The 24,545-nt window shown below is 39.5% G+C and overlaps 1 protein-coding gene across 1 annotated transcript in view; it reads left to right on the top strand.

Annotated features, from left to right (window-relative positions):
* The window catches only part of LOC104272747 (cystic fibrosis transmembrane conductance regulator-like), a gene marked incomplete at its 3' end in the record, with an annotated part of 44,534 nt that overhangs the window by 13,062 nt on the left and 6,927 nt on the right, over positions 1-24,545 (top strand). Inside the window, 7 exon segments of the mRNA XM_009867823.1 lie at positions 82-207; positions 3,846-4,092; positions 7,288-7,380; positions 7,909-8,091; positions 10,563-10,720; positions 10,722-10,743; positions 23,059-23,153. Coding sequence (XP_009866125.1) covers positions 82-207; positions 3,846-4,092; positions 7,288-7,380; positions 7,909-8,091; positions 10,563-10,720; positions 10,722-10,743; positions 23,059-23,153 — 924 coding nt within the window.

Here is a 24,545-nt window from a genome sequence, read left to right on the forward strand (position 1 = left end):
TTTGTAAGATGTAATGGGATAGAAAATAACTATACAGGATGAAAATGATGAAGATTGACCTACTGCCTTTCTACTTTGTAGGAACAAGAGGGCAGGAAAGATCAATGAGAGACTTGTCATCACCTCAGAAATAATTGAAAATATACAGTCAGTTAAAGCTTATTGTTGGGAAGATGCAATGGAAAAAATGATTGAAAGCATCCGTGAGTAAGTGTTCTCATTTGTTAGTCAAATTTTTTATATGCTCAGAATTAGATGGCTATGAACACCGTCTGTGGTCTTGTTAGTAAAGAAGTAAAGCACACAATTATTAATCCTCCATAAACTAGCTGTGCATTCCATACAGCAGCTTGGTTTTTTTTCCCAATTTGTCAAGTTCACAATGGAGGTGAGATTTTTTTATTTTTTATTTGCTTCCTCATTTGTTATAATGATATTTCAGTGGTGAGTTTACGCAGGTAGAACAATGGTGGCATCTGTGTTTGTTTCCGGCCAACCCTATCCTCAACTTGCAATAAAAAGCCCTTTTGTGATGATTACTTAAGGCTTTACAGATTTTCCTATTCTGCGGTGAAGGAAACAGTATGAGCCCTCTGCAGCCATTTTCTGAGAAATGCAATAAAGCTGGTTTTAAACGCTACATGCACTCTGTGAAAGGATTATAGTGCAGCTTCATGTATTCATTCTCCACAATTGCATTATCATTTATCTGTAGGTAGCCTTGTATAATGCTTATCTCTTCAATTAATATCAAGACTGAACTGGAACTACCAGACCTGAAGCAGAAAGGAAATAAAAGATCTAACCTAGTTAGCTCTAGAGAGCCATGAGAAGGTCTTCCTTACCGACAGGGAGTCCTGGGGGAAGGGAGAAGTGACATATTGATTGATGAGTGACGCTGCACTAAAGCTGTCCCGTGTGTTTGTTTAGTCCTTTACGGAGAATTAAGAGTCTCTGCCAGGTGTGTGATTGGGAAAATAAAAGAAAATGAGAGAAATGTAAGTGTCATATTATCGTGTAAATAAAAGGGATGAAACAATATTATTACACAAACACCTTCTTGTTCAGCTGCTTTCTGAAACACAACACAGGGAAAGTGAAGTGTTCTTTACCTTTAGAATAAGGAAGATCTTAAAATTTGTAATGATTTACTGCAAACAATCAGAGAAGACTCCATCTGAATCCAGGCCAGGAGTTCCAGCTCAAGGATGAAACCCGGTTAAGATTCCCCCGCACATTCCTAGTCACGTGCATTACTTACAGAAAATTTGAGATCCCATCTTGTGACCAAATCATTTTAGTCCACAAAATGGTCAGAGAAACCTGGAAAAAGGGCTGTCATTTTATGATCTATATTTTCTGCAATAATTTAGAGTAAAATTTGTAATCCTGGAATTCAATTTCTATTATATTACGCATGGATTTTTAAGACAAGAATGCTAGCAGTATTACAAGATCAAAACATCTTTCTTCTACTTCTCTGCACCAAAATACCGTATTTTTTGAGTGATGTAACAGGTCACTTGGTGAAGACATCGCCAGAACAGGTGAACCCAGAATGTCAGAGTTTCAATTGACTTTTGCTTGCTGAGCCAGCTGTGCAGGGCCTCCCAGTCAGTTGGCTTGTTAAGCTGATAAAAAATGAGACCTTGCCATGTGCGTGTGAAGCCATGCCTGTATTTTAGCAACAGTGAGTTATAACTCAGTCATTTCCAAACTGCTTCTGAATGCAGGCATTTTCTGATGCATCCCAGTTTAATCAGCTTGAAGGAGCCCTTGCTCTGCTAGACTTGAGCTACCAGGGCTACCCATCCTGCAAGTGTGATGCTGCTGCGGGGAAACTACCCCGAGGAACTGTAACACTTCAGAGGGACCAATATGGTTTGTCTCTTGTGTGCTCTCTGAAGTCTGTCCTGATAACTCTTCGTAACAGGTGTTTGAATAAACATACCTGTGCTCCTGTGGGCTTTGCAATGTATTTAGAGAGGTGAAAAACACACCATTAGACTGTTCCCCTGAGCAATAACATAGCACTGGAGAAGGTAAAGTCCAAGGCTGGAAGTGGGTATACTTGGTCAGTGGAAGGTACATCTTTATATGAAGCAAAGGATCTGAAGTTCATGTATTTGTACTGATTCCTGACACATTCTTCAAAAATGGGCATACACTGGTCTATGCTCTATACATGCATGAGGCTCATAGTGTCCCTTACATCTCTCTCCAAGTATCCATATTACATCAGCAAGACCCGTCCTAAATCATAGAATCATAAAATCATCTAACTCCAACTCCCCTGCCATGGGCAGGGACACATTCCACTAGACCAGGTTGCTCAAAGCCCCATCTAGCCTGGCCTTGAACACTTCCAGGGAGAGGGCATAAGTGTTTAATTTATAGGGCTCTCAAGCTTGTATTGCAGGCAGAGACACCTCTGGAAAACTTTTGCTTGTGGCTGGGTCAGATTGTGCCTGGTCCTTGGCAGCATACTGAAGAGGGTTAGTGCTTTGATTCTTTCTCTCTTTACAGTAGTGGCTATGTGCTTCAGCACTGAGGGGCTTTTTGATAGCTTCTAACCATGCATTTATTTGGAACTGGATGAGCATCAAGCCCCAAAATCTTTATCCCTATTCAGTTCTGCCACCCACAGCCTCATATAAGCTCTGGAGAGACTACAAGGCCCATTCTCCAGGGCAGTGGTTACAACTGTGGTGGTGACCCTTGTATCTGGCTACTTTCTTCAGCCCTCTTTTGTGAAATACAGACTTAACAGAGTACTTACCCAGTGAATGGGCACTGTGGGGTCTAGGTCCACCTCTAGCCCCAGTTAATTCTCTTGCAGAAGCATGATTGCTCTTTCACTACAGCGGTGATTCCTCTGTTTAGGAAAAGCAGAGCTGCAGGGCACCTGGGGAATGTGAACAGAGTCGAAATGAGAGCAGTCAGTAGCTTCAGAACTGTGAGTTAGGGCTATCAACTCCAAAAATGAATTGTACTCCCTGAATTATTTCTCTTTTCATTAAATAGTTTGCTGTAAGATGCACAGACATTGTGAGAGCAGCTAACAGTTTTGGCCAGTTGCATTCCTGACTACACAGCGATCAGTAGGCTACTCTGTAGACTGAGCTTCTATGGAGAAAGGAGGGTGAAGACCAGACTCCCTGCCTTCCACTTATTCAAGCTCAGGTTAACTGGTACCTTACTTCATGGGAGAAACTGTTAGTAGGGTGATCTGCAAAAGGAGATCACACTAGAATTAAATTGTGGATTGTTCTTAGTTTTTTCTATGGTCATGTATAATAAATCCATAATTTTGAAGTATATTATTTCTAGGGGAGTTACGTATCTAGATGACCAGATGAATATGGGATGATCCTTCTGGGAGTGTATCATGTACCACAGCATTAGATGCTTAACGATGGTTGTGCCAGGAATTGTAGAGGCTTGTGATTTATGAGGTACCTAAATCATGACATAGATAATTTTTATTTTGTCTGACATCTCTGAACATTGGTGCCAAAATTTAACTTCAGTTATTATCACAGAATCACAGAATGCTAGGGGTTGGAAGGGAAGATCATCTAGTCCAACTCCCCTGCCAGAGCAGGATCACCTACAGTAGGTCACACAGGAACACGTCCAGGCAGGTTTTGAATGTCTCCAGAGGAGACTCCAATTTTTTAGGTCCAAAAGTTGCCTTGAATCTTTCTTTTAACTGCAATACTAGAAAATAAGAAGGGTGAATGAGCCTCTGAGTTAATTGTTTTACCAACAATTTCACACAAAACGTTTGTAAGATATAAAGTGTGGAATCATATACTAATTATTTGTATTTGTTTTTTTAACAGAACTGAACTGAAGCTTACCCGAAAAGCTGCTTATATGAGATATTTCAACAGCTCAGCCTTCTTCTTTTCGGGCTTTTTTGTGGTGTTTTTAGCTGTGCTTCCATATGCTTTGCTAAAAGGAATTATCCTCCGAAAAATATTTACTACCATTTCCTTCTGCATTGTTCTTCGAATGACAGTGACCAGGCAGTTTCCTGGGTCCGTACAGACCTGGTATGACTCTATTGGAGCAATAAACAAAATACAGGTAGGGTACATGCACTAACCTTCCCAAGTACGTAAGCTAATTCTTTATAGCATGTTATCTTGTCAGTTGATCAACAAAAGCGCAGAGCATTTATGCAGACTTTCCAAATATACTATATGTTGCTTTGACTAAACACCATGAAATGTCATTATAAATCTTGATATTGTTATATGGTTCCCCAGGCAGCATAACCACAGGAGCCTCATGCTACCTGAATGCTGCTTTTTTTTTGGAACGTTGGCATTTAGTTATTTCTTCTCATTGCACAGTAAGGTACTTAAAAATATATCATGAGTTGTGGTGCATGAGAGATGTTTTTCCTTCAGAAAAGGAAGTACAAAATTAGTACATGTTTTATATAGCACGGCTTCCAGTAGTTGCAGTCATAGATCTTCTGTTTTTCTAGCTATTAGTGGCATGAACAGCAGGAGATTGTGCATCTTATGCAAATATGCATCTTATTCATTAGGAGTAGTAAACATAATTAAGGTACTGGTCAAATAATTATTACCTTCCTTGCCTACTGAGATCAATTACTTATATACCAGCATGAGAGGCTTATCTGCAGAGTCAAATCAGGGTGAATTCTCATTAACTTTATCTGGTTTATCTGCTGCTCTGAAATCACTCCTCTGGAAAAGAGTTCTTTTTCTAGTTCAGAGTGAAATTGTAGGCTTTTTAAACATATGTTTTAGGTGTTACTTAATGAAAACAGATTTTACTATTTTTAGTGTGATAAAAATAAGTAACACCAAACTTAAAGATCTTAATCACAGACCCATAGAATCATAGAATGATTTGGATTGAAAAAGACCTTAAAGATCATCTTGTTCTGACGCCCTAAGCATGGACAGGGACACCTTCCACTAAACCATCAAAGCCCCATGCAGCCTGGCCTTGAAGACTTCCATGGAGGGAGCATACACAGCTTCCTTAGGAAACCTGTTCCAGTGCCTCACCACTTCCACTGTGAAGAATTTCTTCTTAGTATCTAATCTAAATCTACTCTCAGTTTAAAAATGTTATTCCTCATCCTATCACTACACTCTCTGATGAATCTTTCTTATAGCCCCCTTTAAGTACTGGAAAGCCACTATAAAGTCTTCCCAAAGCCTTCACTTCTCCAGGCTGAACAACCTCAACTCCCTCAGCTTGTCCTCATGAGGGAGATGCTCCAGCCCCTTCATCATCTTCATGGTTCTCTGGACTTGCTCTAACAGTTCCATGTCCTTTTTAAGTTGGGGGCCCCAGAGCTGGACACAGTACTGCAGGTGGGGGTCTCATGAGAACAGGGCAGAGAGAGAGAATCACCTCCCTTGACCTGCTGGCCACACTTCTTTTGATGCAGCCCAGGATGTGATTGGCCTTCTGGGCTGCAAGCACACATTGGTGGCTCATATTCAGTTTTTCATCCAACAAAACTCCCACATCCTTCTCCACAGGGCTGGTCTCAATCCACTTATCTCTCGGCCAGTATTAGTGCTTGGGCTTGCCCTGACCCAGGTGCGGGACCTTGCACTTGGCCTTGTTGAACTCATGAGGTTCATGGGCCCACCTCTCGACCCTGTTAAGGTCCCTCTGGATGGCATCCCTTCCCTCCAGCATGTTGACCGCACCACACAACTTGGTATCATTGGCAAACTGGCAGTTGTCAGCAGACATAATCAGAACTCTGAACTTTAATATAGAGTAAGAAGCAGATATTGGGTTTTTATGATTTTCAGATGTGCAGAAAATTCAAGAAATCTAGCCATAAACCCTGATGTTCGACATTCAGAAAGCTGCCTCATTGCTTTCCAGTTTAGGCAGTCCTTGAGCTCTTGGATTCCCTAGGCATTAGTGGAGGTATGCTGTCTCCCCCTGGTTCCTGGAAGACTATATCCAGTCCTCTGTCACAGAACCGGCAAGCCCAGTTGTTGTACCATTGCCCTCATTTTGCCAAACACTTTTCTCTGAGTATATTAGCTCTGGGGGTGCTCTGGAATCCTTAAATAATCACCTCTTTGTGGCAGGTTCAGAGACAGACTGCACAGAATCCCAGAACACCGATGTCCTTTACTTGTCACAAAAAACATAAGCAAAGATAATAAACCACTCATAAAATTCTCTGATTTAATTTCCTTATTGGTTTGAAGAGTTCACTGGGCCAGATATGTCCCCTGGGTTATTGTATTTTCCCTGTAGCTAGACCCATGTTTTTGAGGCCATTAAGTGTTTCAGGAGCTGTGTGCTTTTTCTGACTATCATTGCTCCAGCAGCCCTGCTGGATGACCCCACTGCCTTTGTTAGGAAAGCCTAGCTAATATTTCCTTCTTTCTTTTTGCATTAACTGTGTGTGTTTTGCCTTCTGTTTTTTTCAGTTCCTGCCCTTTCAGTCATGTGCTTTTTCCTTTCTGCTTATTCTACCTAGGAAGTTTGCAGGTTTACTGTAGAACTGGTTTTCCCCTCATATCTGCTTAGACACTTATACACACACTGTATGGTCTGTGTAGACCTACTTGGTTCCACATAATTAAAAATTATAATCAAGAGGAGATGATAGCTACAGACTGCATAACCTTAACAAAATAATGGAAGAGAGAAGTTATCTTTCCAACATTAGTATAGACTTATTCTTTTTTCCTGATACTATCCCAGAAGGTAGCACAAAGTTGCTGATTCGTGTCATTTGAAATTACACTACTTCAGTGCTGCACTGGCCAGGATCATTTTCTGCCTTTCTTCTTTGTTGGTAGAGACCTTATTCTAACTCTTTTAAACTCTTGCAGTTTTGGAATAGGGAGATAGGCACACATAGCTGCTTTGTTTCATTGTTTGCCAGAGTGCGACCTTCCACGTCTTTCTCCAAACCCAAGGTTTTATTTTAAAAGGATTAAGGTCAGAGGAGCGATGCTGCCTAGTACAAGTCCTGAAAGCAAAGGAAATGCCAGGTTTTGATATTCTTTCTAAACCAGAACCAAATACGTTTATGGTTATGTTTTTACGAGCAATGAAATAATTGGTGGTTTCAAAAACATTTCTTTCAGCATCTGAAAGAGGTTGTATAAGCTGTATTTATGTCTCTAAGACGCTACAGTGCAATAGCACCTTCAGAAATATTAGGCAGTTCTCAGTGTTGGCAGATATGTACTGCTTTGTGTGATACAGACATCATCCCTTACCAGTTCCTCTCATCTGCTTTCATGGTGTTTCTAGGATTTCTTGCTGAAGAAAGAATATAAAGCCCTGGAGTATAATCTAACAACCACTGGGGTTGAGCTGGACAAAGTAACAGCTTTTTGGGATGAGGTTAGTATATTGACTCAAGCTAAACTAAAACGCAGAGTGTATCTTTTTTACCAATGTTTGCCTTGCTGTTCTCTAAAAAGAGCTGTGTACAGTTTTTTGTTTTAACTGGCTTCAGCTATCAGCAGGCAAGAAATATATGGCAATTAATTAATACATGATAAGAAATTATCTATGATTGAGGAACTTTGGAAGAAACCTTTTAATAACTGATAGAGCCTGTAATAAGTAGTTATTTCTAATTTAAGCCATCCTGAAAACAGAATCAGGCTGTGGCATGTATGATCATTGGAAAGCAGTTCTATAATAGACAAATTTTGTTTGTGTCCACAAATTTGGGAGCAAGTCCAATACTACTAATAAAAATATATATGATTATGGATATAGAAAGTATATTATAGATAGAAAAAGTAGCAATAGATTTGTAAACTCATATGTCTTTGTAAGTCCATAGTGTGATATACATGTCTGCATATGCATGTTCTAATTATTTTTTATGTACATTCAAATACACATCTATGTGTGTTGCAGGGAATTGGGGAGCTGTTTGTGAAAGCAAACCAAGAAAACAACAATAGCAAAGCTCCTAGCACTGACAAGAATCTCTTCTTCAGTAATTTCCCCCTTCATGCCTCTCCTGTTCTTCAGGATATAAATTTCAAGATTGAGAAAGGACAGTTATTAGCTGTTTCCGGATCTACTGGAGCAGGCAAGGTATTGCTATTTCTGTTGTTCAACAAGAGTCCTGATAACTTTAAGGAATAATACTGTGTTGCTCTCTGTATTGTTACTGTGTTCTTGCTGTGCTCACTGTAAAAATGATGACTGCAGGAAAAAGTTTGAATAAAATGGCCAATAGTAATTTGAAGTTTTTCTCTGTGGCCAATATGAGAAAGAGTTTGTTGGGTATTTTTCGTACACACAGGGATACAGGCTTAATAAGGAAATAGTAGTTTAAATGACAAAACAATTTTCAAGAGAAAGTAAAAGGAGGTTTGCAGGAATAATGCAGACTGAAACTTAAAGTTAATGCTCAGGATGAGAATCTCCCTGCCTTTAAAAACAATAAACTGGAGAATGCAGCATAGATATCCAGAGGTCTCATTGTGCTAGAAAGCAGACTTTTTGTTTTTTTCCTGCCTTGCTAATATTTTAAGGAAAAATTTGAACACAAGATGGTCAGTAACCTCACAAGCCTGGCATAGATTAGCCAGGTAAGATACGTGGACAAGCGGTGTACTTGGTTGCTTGTGCTCTGGTTCTTGAAGTCCCTCACTCAGGCTCCCCAAGTCCTGTATGAAAGCCTGGGGAGACACTGCTGAAGCTGGTGTTTTTCTGAGAAAAGTTGTGGTTTAGATTGACTGTCATTTTAGAACCCCAAAACAGTACATTTAGTTCGCAGGTAACACATCCCATTAACCTCATTAATATTAAATAAGTTGAACTGTGATGCTCTTATTCACTTTGAATTGCAAGTAATTAGATGAGTCTTTCATCTTCACTGGGTTTTCTGAGGAGATGTGAAAGTCAAAACATTCATTATGCCTTTGGCAGCTTTTCTTTTCCTGTTTAACAAATTATTGGTGATTTCTTTGACTTGTGTGGAGTCAATGGCAAAGCACCCATCGATTTTTATATGATCGAAGCTTCTATATTATGTTTCAGCAATGATACCAGTAAGAAAGAGCAAGGGACTCAGGACATGAGTTCTCAAGCTGATACATTGAGGTGCATTTTATTTTGATACTTCTGAATTACCAAAATAGTTTTCCTATGTTGCTGATAATCTCAGAAGGCTATTGCTACAGCTGATACTGGTAATATAAAACTGTGAGCCAGAAAGTGCTGAAGGACATATGTGTATCTCCTTCAGCTGCTTAGGAAATGCAGGAAAAATCTGATTACACTGGGCAGTTAATGTGAGTGTATGCATACAAGGTTTACAAAAATAAGTTTTACACCTCCCCCTCAAAAAAGGCATTTCTCTTTTTCCTTTACACCTTCTTAATTTAAGGTTTCTTTCATGCTGTTTGAGGCCATTACTGTATATTCCAGGAATTGTGAAACAAATGACACACTTTATTTTGTCTTTAACATGTATGAAGCCTGACATCAGCTCTTTAGTAGTGCTTCAGTATTAGATAGGGTTGGGGTTTGATTTTATTTTTTTTTTCTTTTGTATTATATGGCACAAGACACAGTATTTTAACATCCAGTGTGGAAGCCATACTAGGTGGCTGTCCTTTGCAAGATCAGCATTTTGGAAAAGTCAGTTTCTGGTATAATGGAAAGAATCTCATGAGACTCCCCATATATACGGTATAACTTGTCAAAGGATCTCTGGGCTTGACAGCATGAAACTGTGACTTAGACAGATTTTTTAGATCTTTGGCTGTTACGTCCCAGCTTTGTTGACTGTTTATTAGTGATAAGAACACCACTGGAATGGCTCTTTACATATTTTTCCTTGTATTTCTCAATTCTATTCTTTGATCTAGTGGCCAGTGATGTGTGATAAGGTTTCTACAAGCTACTGATTAACTCTGAAATTATAACGTTGGTACTGAAATTGCAATCAAGTCTTTTATGAAAGGAAATAGTAAATATACGTAGGTCATGTATTCACGTAAATGAGTTAACAGTTACAGAGGAAAATTCAGATCACACTCAGCAGTTTGTGAGTAATTGTATGCACATACACAAAGAGTTGCATTTTTCAAGGCAATACAGATAAAAGGCTTATGAACAGTAGCAAAATTGTAAACATGGATTGTGTTGTGCAAAGAACAAACAAAATAGTCACTGGTAATGTTAAAAATCAGGTAACATTCTCCATATATACTAATACCTTATGCCTGTGTCTCAGATGCTCACATTTTTACCTTGTAAAGTTACTGAAACTTTAATTAAAACATTGTAGAGCAGCATTCATTTTTACAAGGTATCTTATGCATTTTTTATCGTTCATTCAATGAAGTTTCTTTCATTTCAGAGACCTTTCAGAAGCATACGTATCATGAAAATCTCCAGTAATTGCAGCTTGCACTACATCACTACTTACAGGGACACTCTACAAGACAAATGTACCATTTAATTGACTTAGCAGAATGACTCTTGCTTTGTTTAGCATTTCTTGTGGTTGTATAGATCTCTGATATATTAACCAGATGTTAATCATTTTTCAGACTTCTCTTCTGATGATGATAATGGGAGAACTGGAGCCTTCGCAGGGTAAAATTAAACACAGTGGAAGGATATCCTTTTCACCTCAAGTCTCCTGGATTATGCCTGGAACAATAAAAGAAAACATAATTTTTGGAGTATCATATGATGAATACCGATACAAGAGAATGCCAACTAGAAGAGGTCAGTCATCTAGGACTCCTAAGACTCGTGAACCAGCCCAAGTAAAAAATCCTAAAGAAAAAGTCAGGGAATGGAGCTTTAAGTAAGGGAGACACTTCTGAGATTTAAGGAACTCAGCCTGGCATCCCAATTCTGTGGAACTGCATGTCAGCCTGTTGCCAGCTCCTTGGGAGATACATCGACAGTGCCAGTTCTGGTAGTTTACACAACAGAAGCTAAATAAGCTGGCTCAGTTACTATAAGATGTTTGCCTTCTCAGTCTTCCTTGCTAGTTAAAACTTGAGTAAACATATTAATGTTACAGAAATTATGTAAAAATTATTGCTCCTAAATCTTTTTTTTCAAGTTTCTTCCGCATAAAGAAGCTTTTCCTTACAATCTTGGAAATTAACCTGTTTTCCTCCTTTCTTTTGCACTTCAGAAATGGTTCTGGCGATAATTAGAACTCTATGTCAGAAGCTTGAATTATTTAGGGAAAAATCTTGACAAAAGCTGGGTTTTTCTGCATGCACATTGAAAATTCTCACACTAGAAATTATTGCAGGATTGATCTTTATGTGACAGTCCCAAGGGTCTTGATGATCCCAAGGGTCTTTTCCAATCTGGATGATTCTGTGATTCTGATTCTGTGTGACAGGTAGCCCACAGTTAGTACAACAACGTGGAAATGTCCTTGTCTGTGTTCGATGTTGCCAGAGGGTAGTGAAGGAAAAGACACCTTTTCACATTGCAAGATGCAAAAGGAAGCAGCATTTGAGACTTTTCCACCCTTAGTGCTGTCCCTTAGGTCAGGCATTCTGTCTGTAACATGTAGATGAAAACAATACATATTTAACTGTGCTGAATAAGATCTGTCTTTAGACCACACAGTGAAACGAATTTTCCTTTAGTGCCAGTCAAGCAAGAAAACAATAGCCAGTCTGTTTCAAAATAAGACGGAGTTACTGTGCTTTATCTCAGAGCAGGGTATAGGTAAGCGATAATCTTTCTTATGTGTTTATGACCATTTCAGCTTGTGTTTGGATTGTGGTGTGCTGGAAATCTTCTCTGAAAGCTTCTGAAGACAGCAGAATCAACAACGTCTGTGTCGGGCTTTCTGAAAGGAGTAGCCCTTAACCCCCGCCATAGAAGTGGTAGTTTATGCCAAAGGTTCGAGAAACAACTAACTTGAGTTCAAAACTGTCCTTGCCCAAGGAGGCTTCCCAGCCCAGGCCCCTCCTAGAGCAGGTGGTTAATGATGGCTCAGTGTTTTGGTGTTGGTGGGATGGCTCGATATCTCGGTGTTGGTGGGACGGCTCAGTGTCTCAATGTCAGCGGGATGGCTTGGTATCTCAGTAGGCCACAGTCCCTTTGTTCCCCAAACAGGCTCAATCAAGCCAGCTTTGATCTGTGTTGGTGCAGCTCTGTACAAAATGATATGCTTCACCTCCTAGCAGGGCTCATTATTTGAGATCAACTTTGATACTTACAAGGATGTTTTCCTCTGGACTGCAGCTGAATATATTGGGCTGGCCTGAGAGAGGGCAGAATGGTCTGGAAGGAAGCCAAATGCATTATATTACTGCTGTGATTATGCTTTTGAGTCTTGTTAGCTTTCACATCTTAGTTACCGAACAGGGCCTAGCATGGCAGATTGAAGGATGGATTTCAAATATTAATTTCCTGTTTATACCCCAATGAGACATTTTAGAGGTTTGTTATGACAAAGGTTAATGTTTTGTTGGACTGGGGTTGTGTGTGTTCTCTTTCTTCAGAAAGGAGAGGTACCAGAGAGTTTTTTGCCCAAGAGGGTTCACTTCACCCCTGTCTCTGCAACTTTTCTAGGTAGTTATATACACCACTTGAATGCAGACCTGTTGCTAAGTCTTGTTCTTATATGGGCTCTTCAAGGTGAACTGAGGATTGGTAATAAAAGAGAATTTATTTCCTTATTGCACATATGCTGAAAGTCAGTTAACATACAGCTCTTAACAGTCAACTAAGTTAGATTTACTTCCAAGCTCCATGCTCGCAAAATCTTTTTTGGAGATACAAAGCCATCTTCTTTAACCCTGTGGGCAAATCAATGTGTTACTACTACAAAAAGTAACACACCTGCGAAATGCCCCCTTTGCTTTGCCATCTCTACCATGACCCTATAGAGGAAGCATACCGAAAATCTGGCCCAGTTCCCAGATTTGATGTCTTTTTCCCTTTATCTTTATTAGTGCCAATAAAATACTACAGGCTACTCTATATGGGTTATGTCATACCCTCTACATAGGTTTGGGGCTTCCCAACACACTGTGAGTAACCTGTTCTTCTCTGCCCACGGAACAGGACACTGAAGCTGGGTGACTTCGCAGAAGGTCCTCTGCACTTGTTTTTTAGGTCTTTGGAGATATGCAAATAAATTGGGGTGTATGAGAATTTTCAGAAAATACGTTTTTCTGCCTGGCTTTTTGGATGGGTGCATAGTTGATTAGCTAAGGAGTTATCACTTAAAGCCTCTTTAGAGTTGCTAAGTAAATTTATCTCAAAGTAATTATGAAAGACGGAAGATGCAAGTAAATATTTCACAGAGCTTTCCATATTTTCAGATGTCCAGGAATAAAATTTTCACTGTCAGATCTTTATTTAGAGGTTAGCATGTGTCATATGTAAGATTTTTATTCTGTAAAGTCCTAAAGAATGGGAAATTTGCTTATATTAACCATTACCTAAAAAAAAGGTGGACTTTGTAAGTGTTTCTTGGATGGAGTAAGAATTGTTAATGTTTTTCTAAAAGATATTCTTGCTGATTTACATTTTGTTCCATTTGTGTATGGAACCATCAAAAGGAAGGTTAAAGATTATTTCTTCAATGAATTTTGAATATTTACAATTAACCTTATTGGAAAGCAATGAAACTATGAGCAACAAAGTTACTGTCTTTTCTTTTTTTTTTTTTTTTGTTTTGTGAGCCCACGTAAGTTTATAGCAGTTTAGAACAGTAAAATGGGATATTTTTTTAGTTCCAAGGGTTCAGATAGCTACACATTGTATTTCATTGACTTGCATACTCAGCTTCAGAAACTTCTGCCTTCAAGCTTCTTATTCCATTTGCCTTGCTGTAATTCATCTGTCCTCTAGTTGTGCCAATACACCTGTTCATGACATACTGTGAAAGAGAATATGAAAATTAAAAAGAAAATTATTGTGATATTTTGGAGAACTGCATCCCTCATAAATGTTCTGACAGGATAGTTTGACCAAGTGTGTCTGTGTAGTGTACAAGACATTAGGATTTCAGTCTGAGTCTGGGTTTACAGGCTCAGTTAATGCGTACCATCTCTCAAGTATCCTTTTCTCTCATGCGTAACTGTTGTCTCACTCAGTGTCCATCACACGGATGTGTGACTGATGAACGCTCAGATGTAGTACATCATGTCAGTATGACATGTACATAAAACAGTAGACAGCGTTTTATGAGTCTGTGTATGGGAAGCATGTGTTTTAATGGTGCTCCTTTGAGTGTAGTTCCACTTGATGGCTGTGATTTTCCTTTTCATCTCAGTCTCTCCTAAGAGACTGCGCTTTCTGAAGTTAGCAGCATGTTTCTGAAGATGGTGTCTGCTACCAGAAGTGATGACACCTGGTCTTTACAGTTACTGCCAAGAATTGGTATGCAGAAAGGCTCTTGCTTACACTTGCTGCAATAGTGACCAAGGGCACTGCTAAATCTTTCATAACATGCTGGGAGTGCTGGGAAAAAGGGTCAAAAGGAGGTAAACCATTGTGCCTCCGGGGAGGAACAGACAGGACAGGTGACCAAACCTGACCAACAAAAGGATTCAATTCCATAGATGTTATATTCAGTATAAATCTGAGGGATCATGAGGGTTAAACCTTCTTCTTTAATGGCCAGCATCTGAAGAATACTCCTTTGGTCCTGATCCTGAGTTCCCAAATCCAGCTCCTGTGTCTGGTTCTCCTCTGCCACTGAGCCCAAGGCTCCCCCAGCGCCACCTGCTCTCCAGCATCCATGGGGATTACTATCAGGCAGGGACTCGGGTACGATATTGGTTTTGTAGATATTTCATTATTTTCATTATTTCCTTATACTATCATTGCTTTATTAAATCTGGTTTATTTTGCAGTCTGTAAGTATCTCTGCTTTATTCCATTTCCCTTCCTGTGTTGGAATGAGAGGGATTCGAGAGCATCTGTCAGTCATTTAGCGGCCGGTCCAGCCCTAACTCTTGACGATGGTATGCATGTGACAGCAGTATAATGTCACAGGTTTCTTTCATGGTCTTCAGTCCTCATAGCTCTGCTCTGTAGCCACAGTGCAGCCTTGTGTGAGTGTATGAGATCTGAGTTGCTGAAAGGATCCACGCTGAAAGACAGTTGTGTGTCAAAGGTTCAGCAAGGGAAGTTTGTCAGGTTTAAGTACCACTGCTTGTCATAATTTCAGAATGTCACTGTATAGATATATAATATTGAAGAAGCATGAGAAGGGTTCTCAAATGCATCTCTGTGTATCACTACAAGCACATCTAAGGTACTTTTTAAACTTATATTTGTACAGCTTATATGTGTATTTTTATGGTAGTGTAGCCTGCTTAGTATGTATAAAATGAACTTGACTATAATTACATTTCTTGATTATATTTTTCCTTTGAGGATAAGTAGGGCATCAAGGGAGGTAAAATCATGTTTTACAATGTCATTCTAATTACTGGAGTTTAGAAATGGACAGAGGTTAAAAGAAGAGCAGCGGAAAGTGATAGAACAAAATAAAGACTCCTCTGGAGTTGAGATAAAGGGCCTGTAATTGAGAGCTCCCTTAGTGTTCTTGATATCCTATAGAAACAGCCTTACTGGCAAAAAAATATTTCTGAAAACCCAGCACAAACTAAATATGGCTGCTGTGAGATATAAGTTGCCCTTGTTTTTGTCTGATGTTGAACTCAGGGGAAAGACAATACATTTCCATTACCTGATATAGTCTGTGAAACATCACAGTAAAAAATTATTACAAAAAGGCACAGGAGAAGGGCCACTTGTTCCTTCTCGACTGCTGTCTTCAGCTTTTTTTACTTTCTTCCAGAAACAGCAAATATTTTAGCAAGCAAATATTTTAGCAACCTTCTAAAATGAAGGTCTTGATTCGCAAATATTGAAGTGAAGACTTTCCTTTATTCAGCAGCTTTTGGAAATAAATTGTTTGAATGGGTTTAATATTGAGTGTGTATGTATTATCACATATCTATTACCTTCAAAATCTTACATTGGTGTGTTATGACAGAGAGAAGCCAAGATGTAGTTGATATGGATTCTGAACTCATTTCCTAAAGACAGTCCTCACAGGCAAGCGTAAAGGTACTTGAAAAGTAAGATAAGTGCTGCCTTGGGTTATGCTACTTTTTTTTTTCTTCTGAGGAGGTATTTTACCCTTTTTATCAAGTACTGTTCATTATACTTTTGATAAGAATCAATTAGCAAGAGAAAGTGAACTTTTGCCTGGCACTTCAGGTTAAGGACTAAGGAGGAAGAAATTTAACACTGAGAAACCATCCTACATAATTCATTGATTTTTATTCTCGTTGCTCAATAGCAAAAGTCACTGGGAGATATGAACTGGCTGAGTTTATGTCTATGGAAACTTGCTATTCAATTTGAAGTAATTGCACAGCTGTAACTTCCCTAGAGACTGAAGGGTTGCATTAATGTCATGGTGTGGGTAACATGAATATAAGCGGGAATTTTTTGGAGTAGCTAACTGGATTTGAAAAATCCTTATTATTGATTAATGAAAAATAGGGAGGGAATGTTGCTTGATTTTCAAATTTTTAGGTTGAAAAATCAATATTAATAACCTACTGTACACAGGAGGTGGAATTTTTGTTTGGTTTTAGCACTTGCTAAGTTGAAATAGTAAAACTTTTGGACAGTTGAAACAGGAATCTTTGTGTCTAAATGCTGTTCACATTGAACAAAAGCATCCTAAGAGAACACGTACCTCCAGTCAAGACTCCAGAAGCAGGCTCGTTATAGTTATTCCTGTTAAAAAAATAAAAAAGGATTGTATTCCATTGAAGGGGTGCAGTATTGAAACCATACTTCCATGGCTTCTGTTTTTACCTTTTTGCAATGTAAGATAGATATTTTTCCACCTAGTTAGTTCATTTGATCCTTCAATAGTTACCCAAGAGACCATAAACGCATAATGGCCAACTACCTTTAGGAAATTACCACTCTTAAAGTAAACACATGTTCTGATTTGAGAAACACCAGCTGCTCATGAATCTAATGTTTAACATCACATGCAAACAGAGGAAGTGTTTCCATCCAAAGTCAAATCGTATAGTAGTACTAAAGAAATTTGTGGCCAGATCTTGTGGGGTTTTTGAGCTGATTTAACAGGGACTTAAGGAGATTCATTTTCATCAAAGAACTTAGATTATAGACAGAAGAATTAGAGAAAAAGTCAGTCAATATGCCAAGCCCTGATGTGTGTTCCTGTGTGTTTGACATCTCCTTGCAAAGGATAGCATCCCTCCCTGAGTGACGTGTTCACTGTCACGGGTGCCCGGAAGTAGAAACACATATCCTTGCATCCCACTGCACTGCTCCAGCCCCTTTTATCTGTGCTGTTTTGGGGTTTGTTAGGTTTATGTTCATTGGTTAGTTGGTTTGGGGAGAGGGGTTTAGCAGATACCTACATCAGTAGATGTTGAGAGGCTATTATGTACATGGTGAGAGGTTATGATGTCAGTGAGTTAAGTACTTTCTTGCCCTGATTTTGTGTCTATTTTTCTCAAGGGATATTGGCACATTATGAAGTGTGCAGAAGAGAGGAACAGTAAGGGTTCAAGTCTGTAACTGAGTACTTCATAGTAGGTGATCCTCTATAAGTGGATATTTAAAGGTAGCTTGGTTACCTAATCAGGTACATGTCTACAGTGTAAGCTACGTGAGAGCAAGTTATTTAGCCTGTTTTCATAGCTGGAGAGAGCAACAGGCAAGTCAAGGTGAAGTTCATCTCATCCTAATGTAAACAGCTAAAATAGCATAAATGCCATTTTCAGGTGGAAAGTCCACATAATATGTCAAATCTCCCATTACAAACATTGCATCTCGGACACGTGGGCCCAAAAGCTGGCTACCTTTACACTTTTTCCACCTTGCACTGGTATGATCAACTGGCAGAAGCAGCCTCTTCTAACTGCAATTCTTGTCCGTGGCCCAAGGTCATGGGCAGATCATCTGTGAAGCTGCTGACAAGGTGAGTTCCCTGCAGGAACTGAAAGTAAACAGGCCAGCAGAGTTTCTTTATAGCAGAGGGGATCTCGATTAAAGAAAAAAATAGAATCAAATTTCCAAATGTACTGACTTCAAGAAGTTTACCGGTGATCAAGTAAATATGTTTAACAGAGAGCCTCTGTAGTGTTCTATGTTGACATATTTTAGTTAAAAACTCGTTTCAGTCAAGGCAGCTCTCCCCACCCCTTTCCCTGTCTGAGGTACAGAGAGCTCTGGACTGATTGCTTTGGATGTTGTCCTATCTTCCATGCCACTTCTGGAACTGTATTTAGTTCACTTACCCTGTGTTTAACCTACCCACACGCAGCACACCGACTGCTTCACGTTTAAAAAATCTGTTGCACGGGAATGTTCCCCCATAGAGAAAGCAGGTTTTGCCAGGATTCGTGTGAGTTTTGGGTAAGCCTGACACTGCTCAAGGTCAAAAACTCTTGCGAAAATAAAGCTAATGCTTTTGGATCATGAATCCTTCATAAACGGCTCAGCTGAAACAAAAACCTCAGCTTCAGGAATCAGAGGCAGCAACAAGAGAGTTACCGAAATAAAACTGATGTTTTAATAGTAATTTCTGATTTGAAATACTTTAAAGAGATTTGGTTTTCTGGCTTCTGGCCCAGGAAAATGAAGATTTGAGTCTGTTCAAGCTGGTTACTCAAAAGCCAAGATATAAAAAAATTAATGAAAATTCTTAATCTTTTAAAAAATAACAGAAATATTCACTAGTAGGTATGAGTCTGAAGCAAAGACTTGATTTCAAAACTTTAATAGTTCAAATTCTGCAGTTTATTTCATATCTGTCTTACTTCCAAGATAATTTCTCTTCTGAAAATCAGAAGTAATTGAAAGTCATGCTTTCTGCAAAATGATATTTCAAACTAATTGCCAAAAGATTTTTATTAATCACTGAATTAAAATCTGACGGTTTGTTTCAGCTCCATTTCTACTTTGTTGGTATATTAGAATTGAATATAGTTGCTGGCAAGTACAGAAATAATCATGTTAGTGAGCGACAGTAAACTTAGCTGTTATAACTAAATAGAAAAATTATCAAATAGAGTGGAACAGTGTTTCAGCTCCTGCTTGAAACCTTTGGTGCAGCTTCTGCTTAGCTTGTATTCAGCTTTACTTGGCATTTGATACAACAAAGGCTTCAGGCTTCAGTATTTTTCTTCCAATTTGTTGCAAAAAGTCCACAGTACAGAAGGGAAATTGCAAAGTGTATTCAGAGGCAGGTTCTCTAAAACATAGAAGGAAGAAGCTGAAAAAGGGAGAACTTTGGTGGGTGAGAAACAATGTGAGTGGAGGCGTTTTGTAGGAACTGTGAAAATAAACATGGAGAATGTTAATATCGGTGGAGAAAAGGAAGAGGATAGAGATGTTAAAGAAACTCAGAATGTAGACAAACCAGAAATTAAATAGGGAAAACGGTTAGTGAAGATAAAATGGAGATTCCAGGCCACTGCTCTGTTGCATTGGTTACATAACTGGTTTATCTTTTTGGAGGGAAGACTGAAAAGGGAAGATCAAAAGCTACATCATTAAGGGCATAAAGGTATTATAAGGATCACCCCTTTGCTCCTAAGGTGGATGAATATGACATGTACACTGTTAAAAATGCAAACACGTATTAAAAGGGACGTCTTTTTCTTGGACATACAGCTTGAGATTTCTTAGCTCCTGATACTAATAGCACCCAGAAAAGTAATTAATCTCTGTGGCAACTGTGGGGGGTTTCTTCTCTGAATAGTTACCGATAGATATCTTAATTTAACCATTTAGAAGTAGATATGTAAAGAAAATCCAATGGCTGCTTCATTAATGTGCTGAGGTTTTTGTTGTTCAGCATCATTACATTAGATTTGTCCCTGGCTTGATTTCACTTCCTGCATAAAATGACAGCAAGGATGTGTTTGGACCAGCCCTATGTACTTTTTTACAATAGGTGATGCATGTTCCAACAAACAGCATTGTGTGTCTATTGGACTTCATCGCTCTGTTTACGCCTTTGAAAGAAATTACTAAACATTTTTTAATTATTATAATTACAGCCTGAAAAGTTCTTTGTCTGTTCCGTGCCATATATTATCCTGAGGTGAAGGGTGGAAGAGCACAGAAGGGGAACTCATTAAAAGTCTGATTAAAATTCCATGTTGACACACGTGAAAAGAAATGTATCTGATGAAATCCCACCACCATTTAAAACAATGGGAGCCCTGGCATTAATTTCAGTCAGACTGGGAAGACACGCTGGGCCCAGTTCTTCACCTGGGCTTTTTTGGAAGAAGAACTAGAATCAGGAAACAGCAATGGCACCAGCACCATTACAGGCAGCAGTGCTGGTAGAAATGGTAAATAGCTGAAATCATCTGAGATATCTAGATACTTAACCATGCTAATCCCAGTGTTCAGGTGAAGATACTGGGCAAATGTCAAAGTTACAGATGAATAACATGACTCGCATCTGCATAGTGAAACCACAACTGATCTCAGCTGGTCATCTCAAATAAATGCCAGAAAAGCTTTTATGCCAGAATTTCACATGTTCTCTCTAAATATTCCATGATCCGTACAAAGAAGATTTTGTCAGGTTGAGCAGGCACTTTTTCACATACTTCTTTCTACAAAAAAAACTAAGCTGTTATGTTAATACCATGGATTTGCTTGCATAGCTCTCCTTTTACAAGAAGCAAATAACTAGTTAACATGAGAAGAATTTAAAAATCACCTGCAATAGATTTTCCATACATAAGAGTATCTTGATTTTGAGGTCAGAATCCTCTAAGACGGGAAGTAAATGCTATTATCAAATTAAAGAGTGGGGAGAATCTCCCATTTCCTGACAGACCAGGCAGTCGATTTCTAGTCCTTGAGTGGCTGGACCTTTCATCTGTCACTGATCCAGGGCTGAACAGCATTGTTCACTCTGTTCCTGAGGTCAGGGCGATTTACAGGGGAGGAAGAAGGAAACATTTTTCTGGATGGCTTATTTATTTATTTATTTATTCTGAAAACCCTCAGAGGCTTGGAATACCAAAAGGCTGCCCAACAGAGAGTGATTAACCATCAAAATCAGGGCAGGATTGATCAAAATTGGATTATATCTGCCTTTGTATGAAATGTGCCCTTCTAGAGACAGCTCAGCTTAGAATCCCAGCTCATCTTGCCCTGAAAGTGCTTCATGTGTCTTCCAGTCTTTTTCCCCAAAGCTACAGGGTTTCTGTGGGTGCTGGGTGCGTGCTGACAACTGAGTTCCTGTGTGCTCCATGGCTGCTGGGGGAATGACACTGAGGTGCTGGAGAGGGTACAGAGGTGGCTACCAAGCCAGTAAAGGATCTGGAGCATGTGTCGTATGAGGAATGGCTGAGGGATCTGGGGCTGTTTAGCCTGGAGAAGAGGAGACTGAGAGGAGACCTTCTCGCTCTCTACAACTACCTGAAAGGAGGTTGTAGCGGGATGGGATTGGTCTGTTTTCCCTAGTGATGAGTGATGGGACAAGGGGGAATGGCCTTAAATTGCACCAGGGGAGGTTCAGGTTGGATATTGAGAAGAATTTCTTTACTGAGAGGGTTGATGGGCATTGGAACAGGCTGCCCAGGGAGGTGGTTGAGTCACCGTCCCTGGAGGTGTTTAAGAGACAGGTAGATGCTGTGCTGAGGGACATGGTTTAATGGTGTTCAGAGGGCTAGGACAAAGGCTGGACTCGATGATCTTGATGGTCTTTTCCAACCAAAACTATACTGTGATTCCAAGAGAGATCCCAAAACAGGATACCTCTTCCAGGGCACTGCCTAAAGCCTGCTTTCTGAGGGCTTCCGTGTGCCACTTTTATGTCCTCTCAAAAAACGCATTAAAAGAAAAATCTTTTTAAAACGTGAGAACCCTGGAGCCTATTTTATGTGGTGTTGGCTGCCTTGGTCAGCATCCGTGGCTGCGGGGGCTGCCTGCCCGGGGAGCGGGAGGGCCTGCACAGGCAGTGAGAGCAGCCGTCCGGTGCTGCTGAGCGGGCACTGGAAGGTTCTGGAACACTCTGAGCTCCCAGCCCAGCATGTGGCAAACTGCCCCAGAGCCCTGCCCATTGGAAACCTCCACACCCTGGGGCACAGGGAGGTTATCCAACCCATGTTTTGGGAAAAGTTCCCTGAACCTGCCATCACCACAGTGATAGTAGTGTGACTGTATTGGCTTAAAGACACAGGCCCGGAAAGGCTTCAAGGCAGAATTAATATATTTTTTTAGAGCAACTGTAAAAGTAGAAAAACTCAACAGCCTTCAGGCACGCAAGCTGTTCTCCCTGTCTTTATTTGTATGAATTACTGTGGTTTGCATGGATCCTCAGTTTCAGTGCTAAATACTACTCTCAAAATAATTTCTGGCCACCTCTGCCAGTGGGGCATGAGGATGTTCTTTTCTCCTTTCTCTGTCTCACATGAGAGTGAAATGGTATTTTCTGCTTTTAGCACTGGCTAAAGATTCATTTTGAGCATAGTCATGAGCTGTAAGTAACTTAGAGCCCAAGCAGTGGAACTTGGCTCCCAAACCCTTTGCACACTTTGAGAAAAATCCTGGCTAGGAAGTTTGTGCAAGCCTTTTTTAATGAACCTGCCTGAAGTATAAATTTCTCTGGGTTTTGAAGAGCTCGGATCCAGGGTTTCCTTCTTGCTCTCCTTAACTTCAGTGACAAGTGCATTTATTATTGTTATTTGACAGAAAACTGGAATGGTTAACATCTCAGATTTATGTTGTATGAAGGTACATTCCTTGCTTTTATGGGGATCTAGCAATTAAGACAAATATTTGTTCTTGTGATCTTGCAGCTTGTGATTGTTCTGTGTGATACAGTTATATGTTTTCTTTTATCACCATTTCTGATTACATAAACAAATGAAAGAAATAAATCTCTGTGGGACTTTTTTTTTTTTTTACAACTTCCATTCAACCTGTCTGTACACTGTTGTACGTTATGCTTTCTTTCAGACTGTAGCTTGCGTTTCTTGGATATGTCTGATTCTTAAAAAATGTTGTTAACAGGACATTTCAAAGTTCCCAGACAAGGATTATACAGTGCTTGGCGAAGGTGGAATCATTCTGAGTGGAGGCCAGCGAGCACGAATCTCACTAGCAAGGTGAGTGTCTTGCTTGCTAAGCAGTGTACTGTTTCGTGTATAAGGAAAGTATACTGACTAAGCACTTAAATACATGTGGACCAATTCCTGCTAAATAAACATCCTCCAGGTATATAAGAAACTTCATTTTACTATCAGAAATCTGAGTTTTGCTACGCAATTGTGTTTGCGATACACCTGCCTATTTATTTATTGAATTTTAGAAGTTTGAGGTCAGATGCATGCTACGGCTTAGCTGAATATCAGGCTTTCCCTCCCTGATGCAAGGTGGCATGTGGAAATTCAGACCTTTAAATGTAACTTAGGATCATTCCCTTCTATGACACTTTTACAAAGCAGTTTATATATTGGTTAATGACATACTTACTCCCGATCTGCAGGTAACAACAATTAAAAATTTGCCAGATTTTAAAAAATCTTACTAATAGTTCTAGTCTTTTTCTGTTGTAAAAAGAAAAAGTGTAAAGCAATGGCTAGTCAGTACCTGTGAGTAATGATCTGGCCTTGTCTCTTTGACCTTCCAATGTTAAAAACTAATTCTGAAGGCCTACAGAACAATAACGTAGGTGTTTGTCTCATAAATTAGTTACATGTTTCAGCAGAATCGCTTAGCTATGATCAGAAATGTGGTAATGACAGCTCTGATATGTAAATGGCCCCATTTATTTCTGTGTCAAGTGCAAATTGTGCTGGTTCCCATGTTCAGAAATGCTGGGTAGGAGTAAAATCACATTATGGTGGTCCACACTGGCATCCCATGGAAAGTGTACGTGTCTGTATGAGGCTAAAATATGGTTTCTTTAAAACAGAGAAGCTTTCAGGGTGGATCTTTCTATCAGATTTGTGAGAGGGAAGAGGCATATGGATGGTTCTGTTTTATCTTATCTGTAAGATAAGAGAGAGGGGAGGAGCAAGCAAAGCTTTCAGAGAAAAAAAAACAACACAAACCAACCAACAAAACCTACTTATTTAAAATGCAATATTTATGTGAAGTATTTCTCAGATTCTATGAATAATCATTTCTGTCACTGTTCAGATGGTCACAGCTCATTTCCTGGAGGGTCACAGAACTAATATATGTATTGCCAGCTATATAATTATTATTTTTAAAACAATTATATGTCCCAAAGACAATTGCTATATCTGCTTTACATTTTGGTTGAGTGTCAGTCTGTGCTCAGCGTGCTGCAGTATGTGCATGTATTGGGGTGTGGGTTGCAGATGAAGTTCAGAGAAGACTGGAGGAGATAATTTAGGATTACAGCCCTGGGTTGTACCCATCTGCAGTGGCAACAGGCTGGATGTTATTTGCTTGGACTGGCTGCATACACGTGTCTGGTGTACTCTGTGCAAAGTCATGTGAAATGAGAATTTCTGCTGAAATGCTATCAA

The sequence above is a fragment of the Apaloderma vittatum genome, unplaced genomic scaffold (assembly GCF_000703405.1).
Source record: "Apaloderma vittatum isolate BGI_N311 unplaced genomic scaffold, ASM70340v1 scaffold6624, whole genome shotgun sequence".
NCBI lineage: Eukaryota > Metazoa > Chordata > Aves > Trogoniformes > Trogonidae > Apaloderma > Apaloderma vittatum.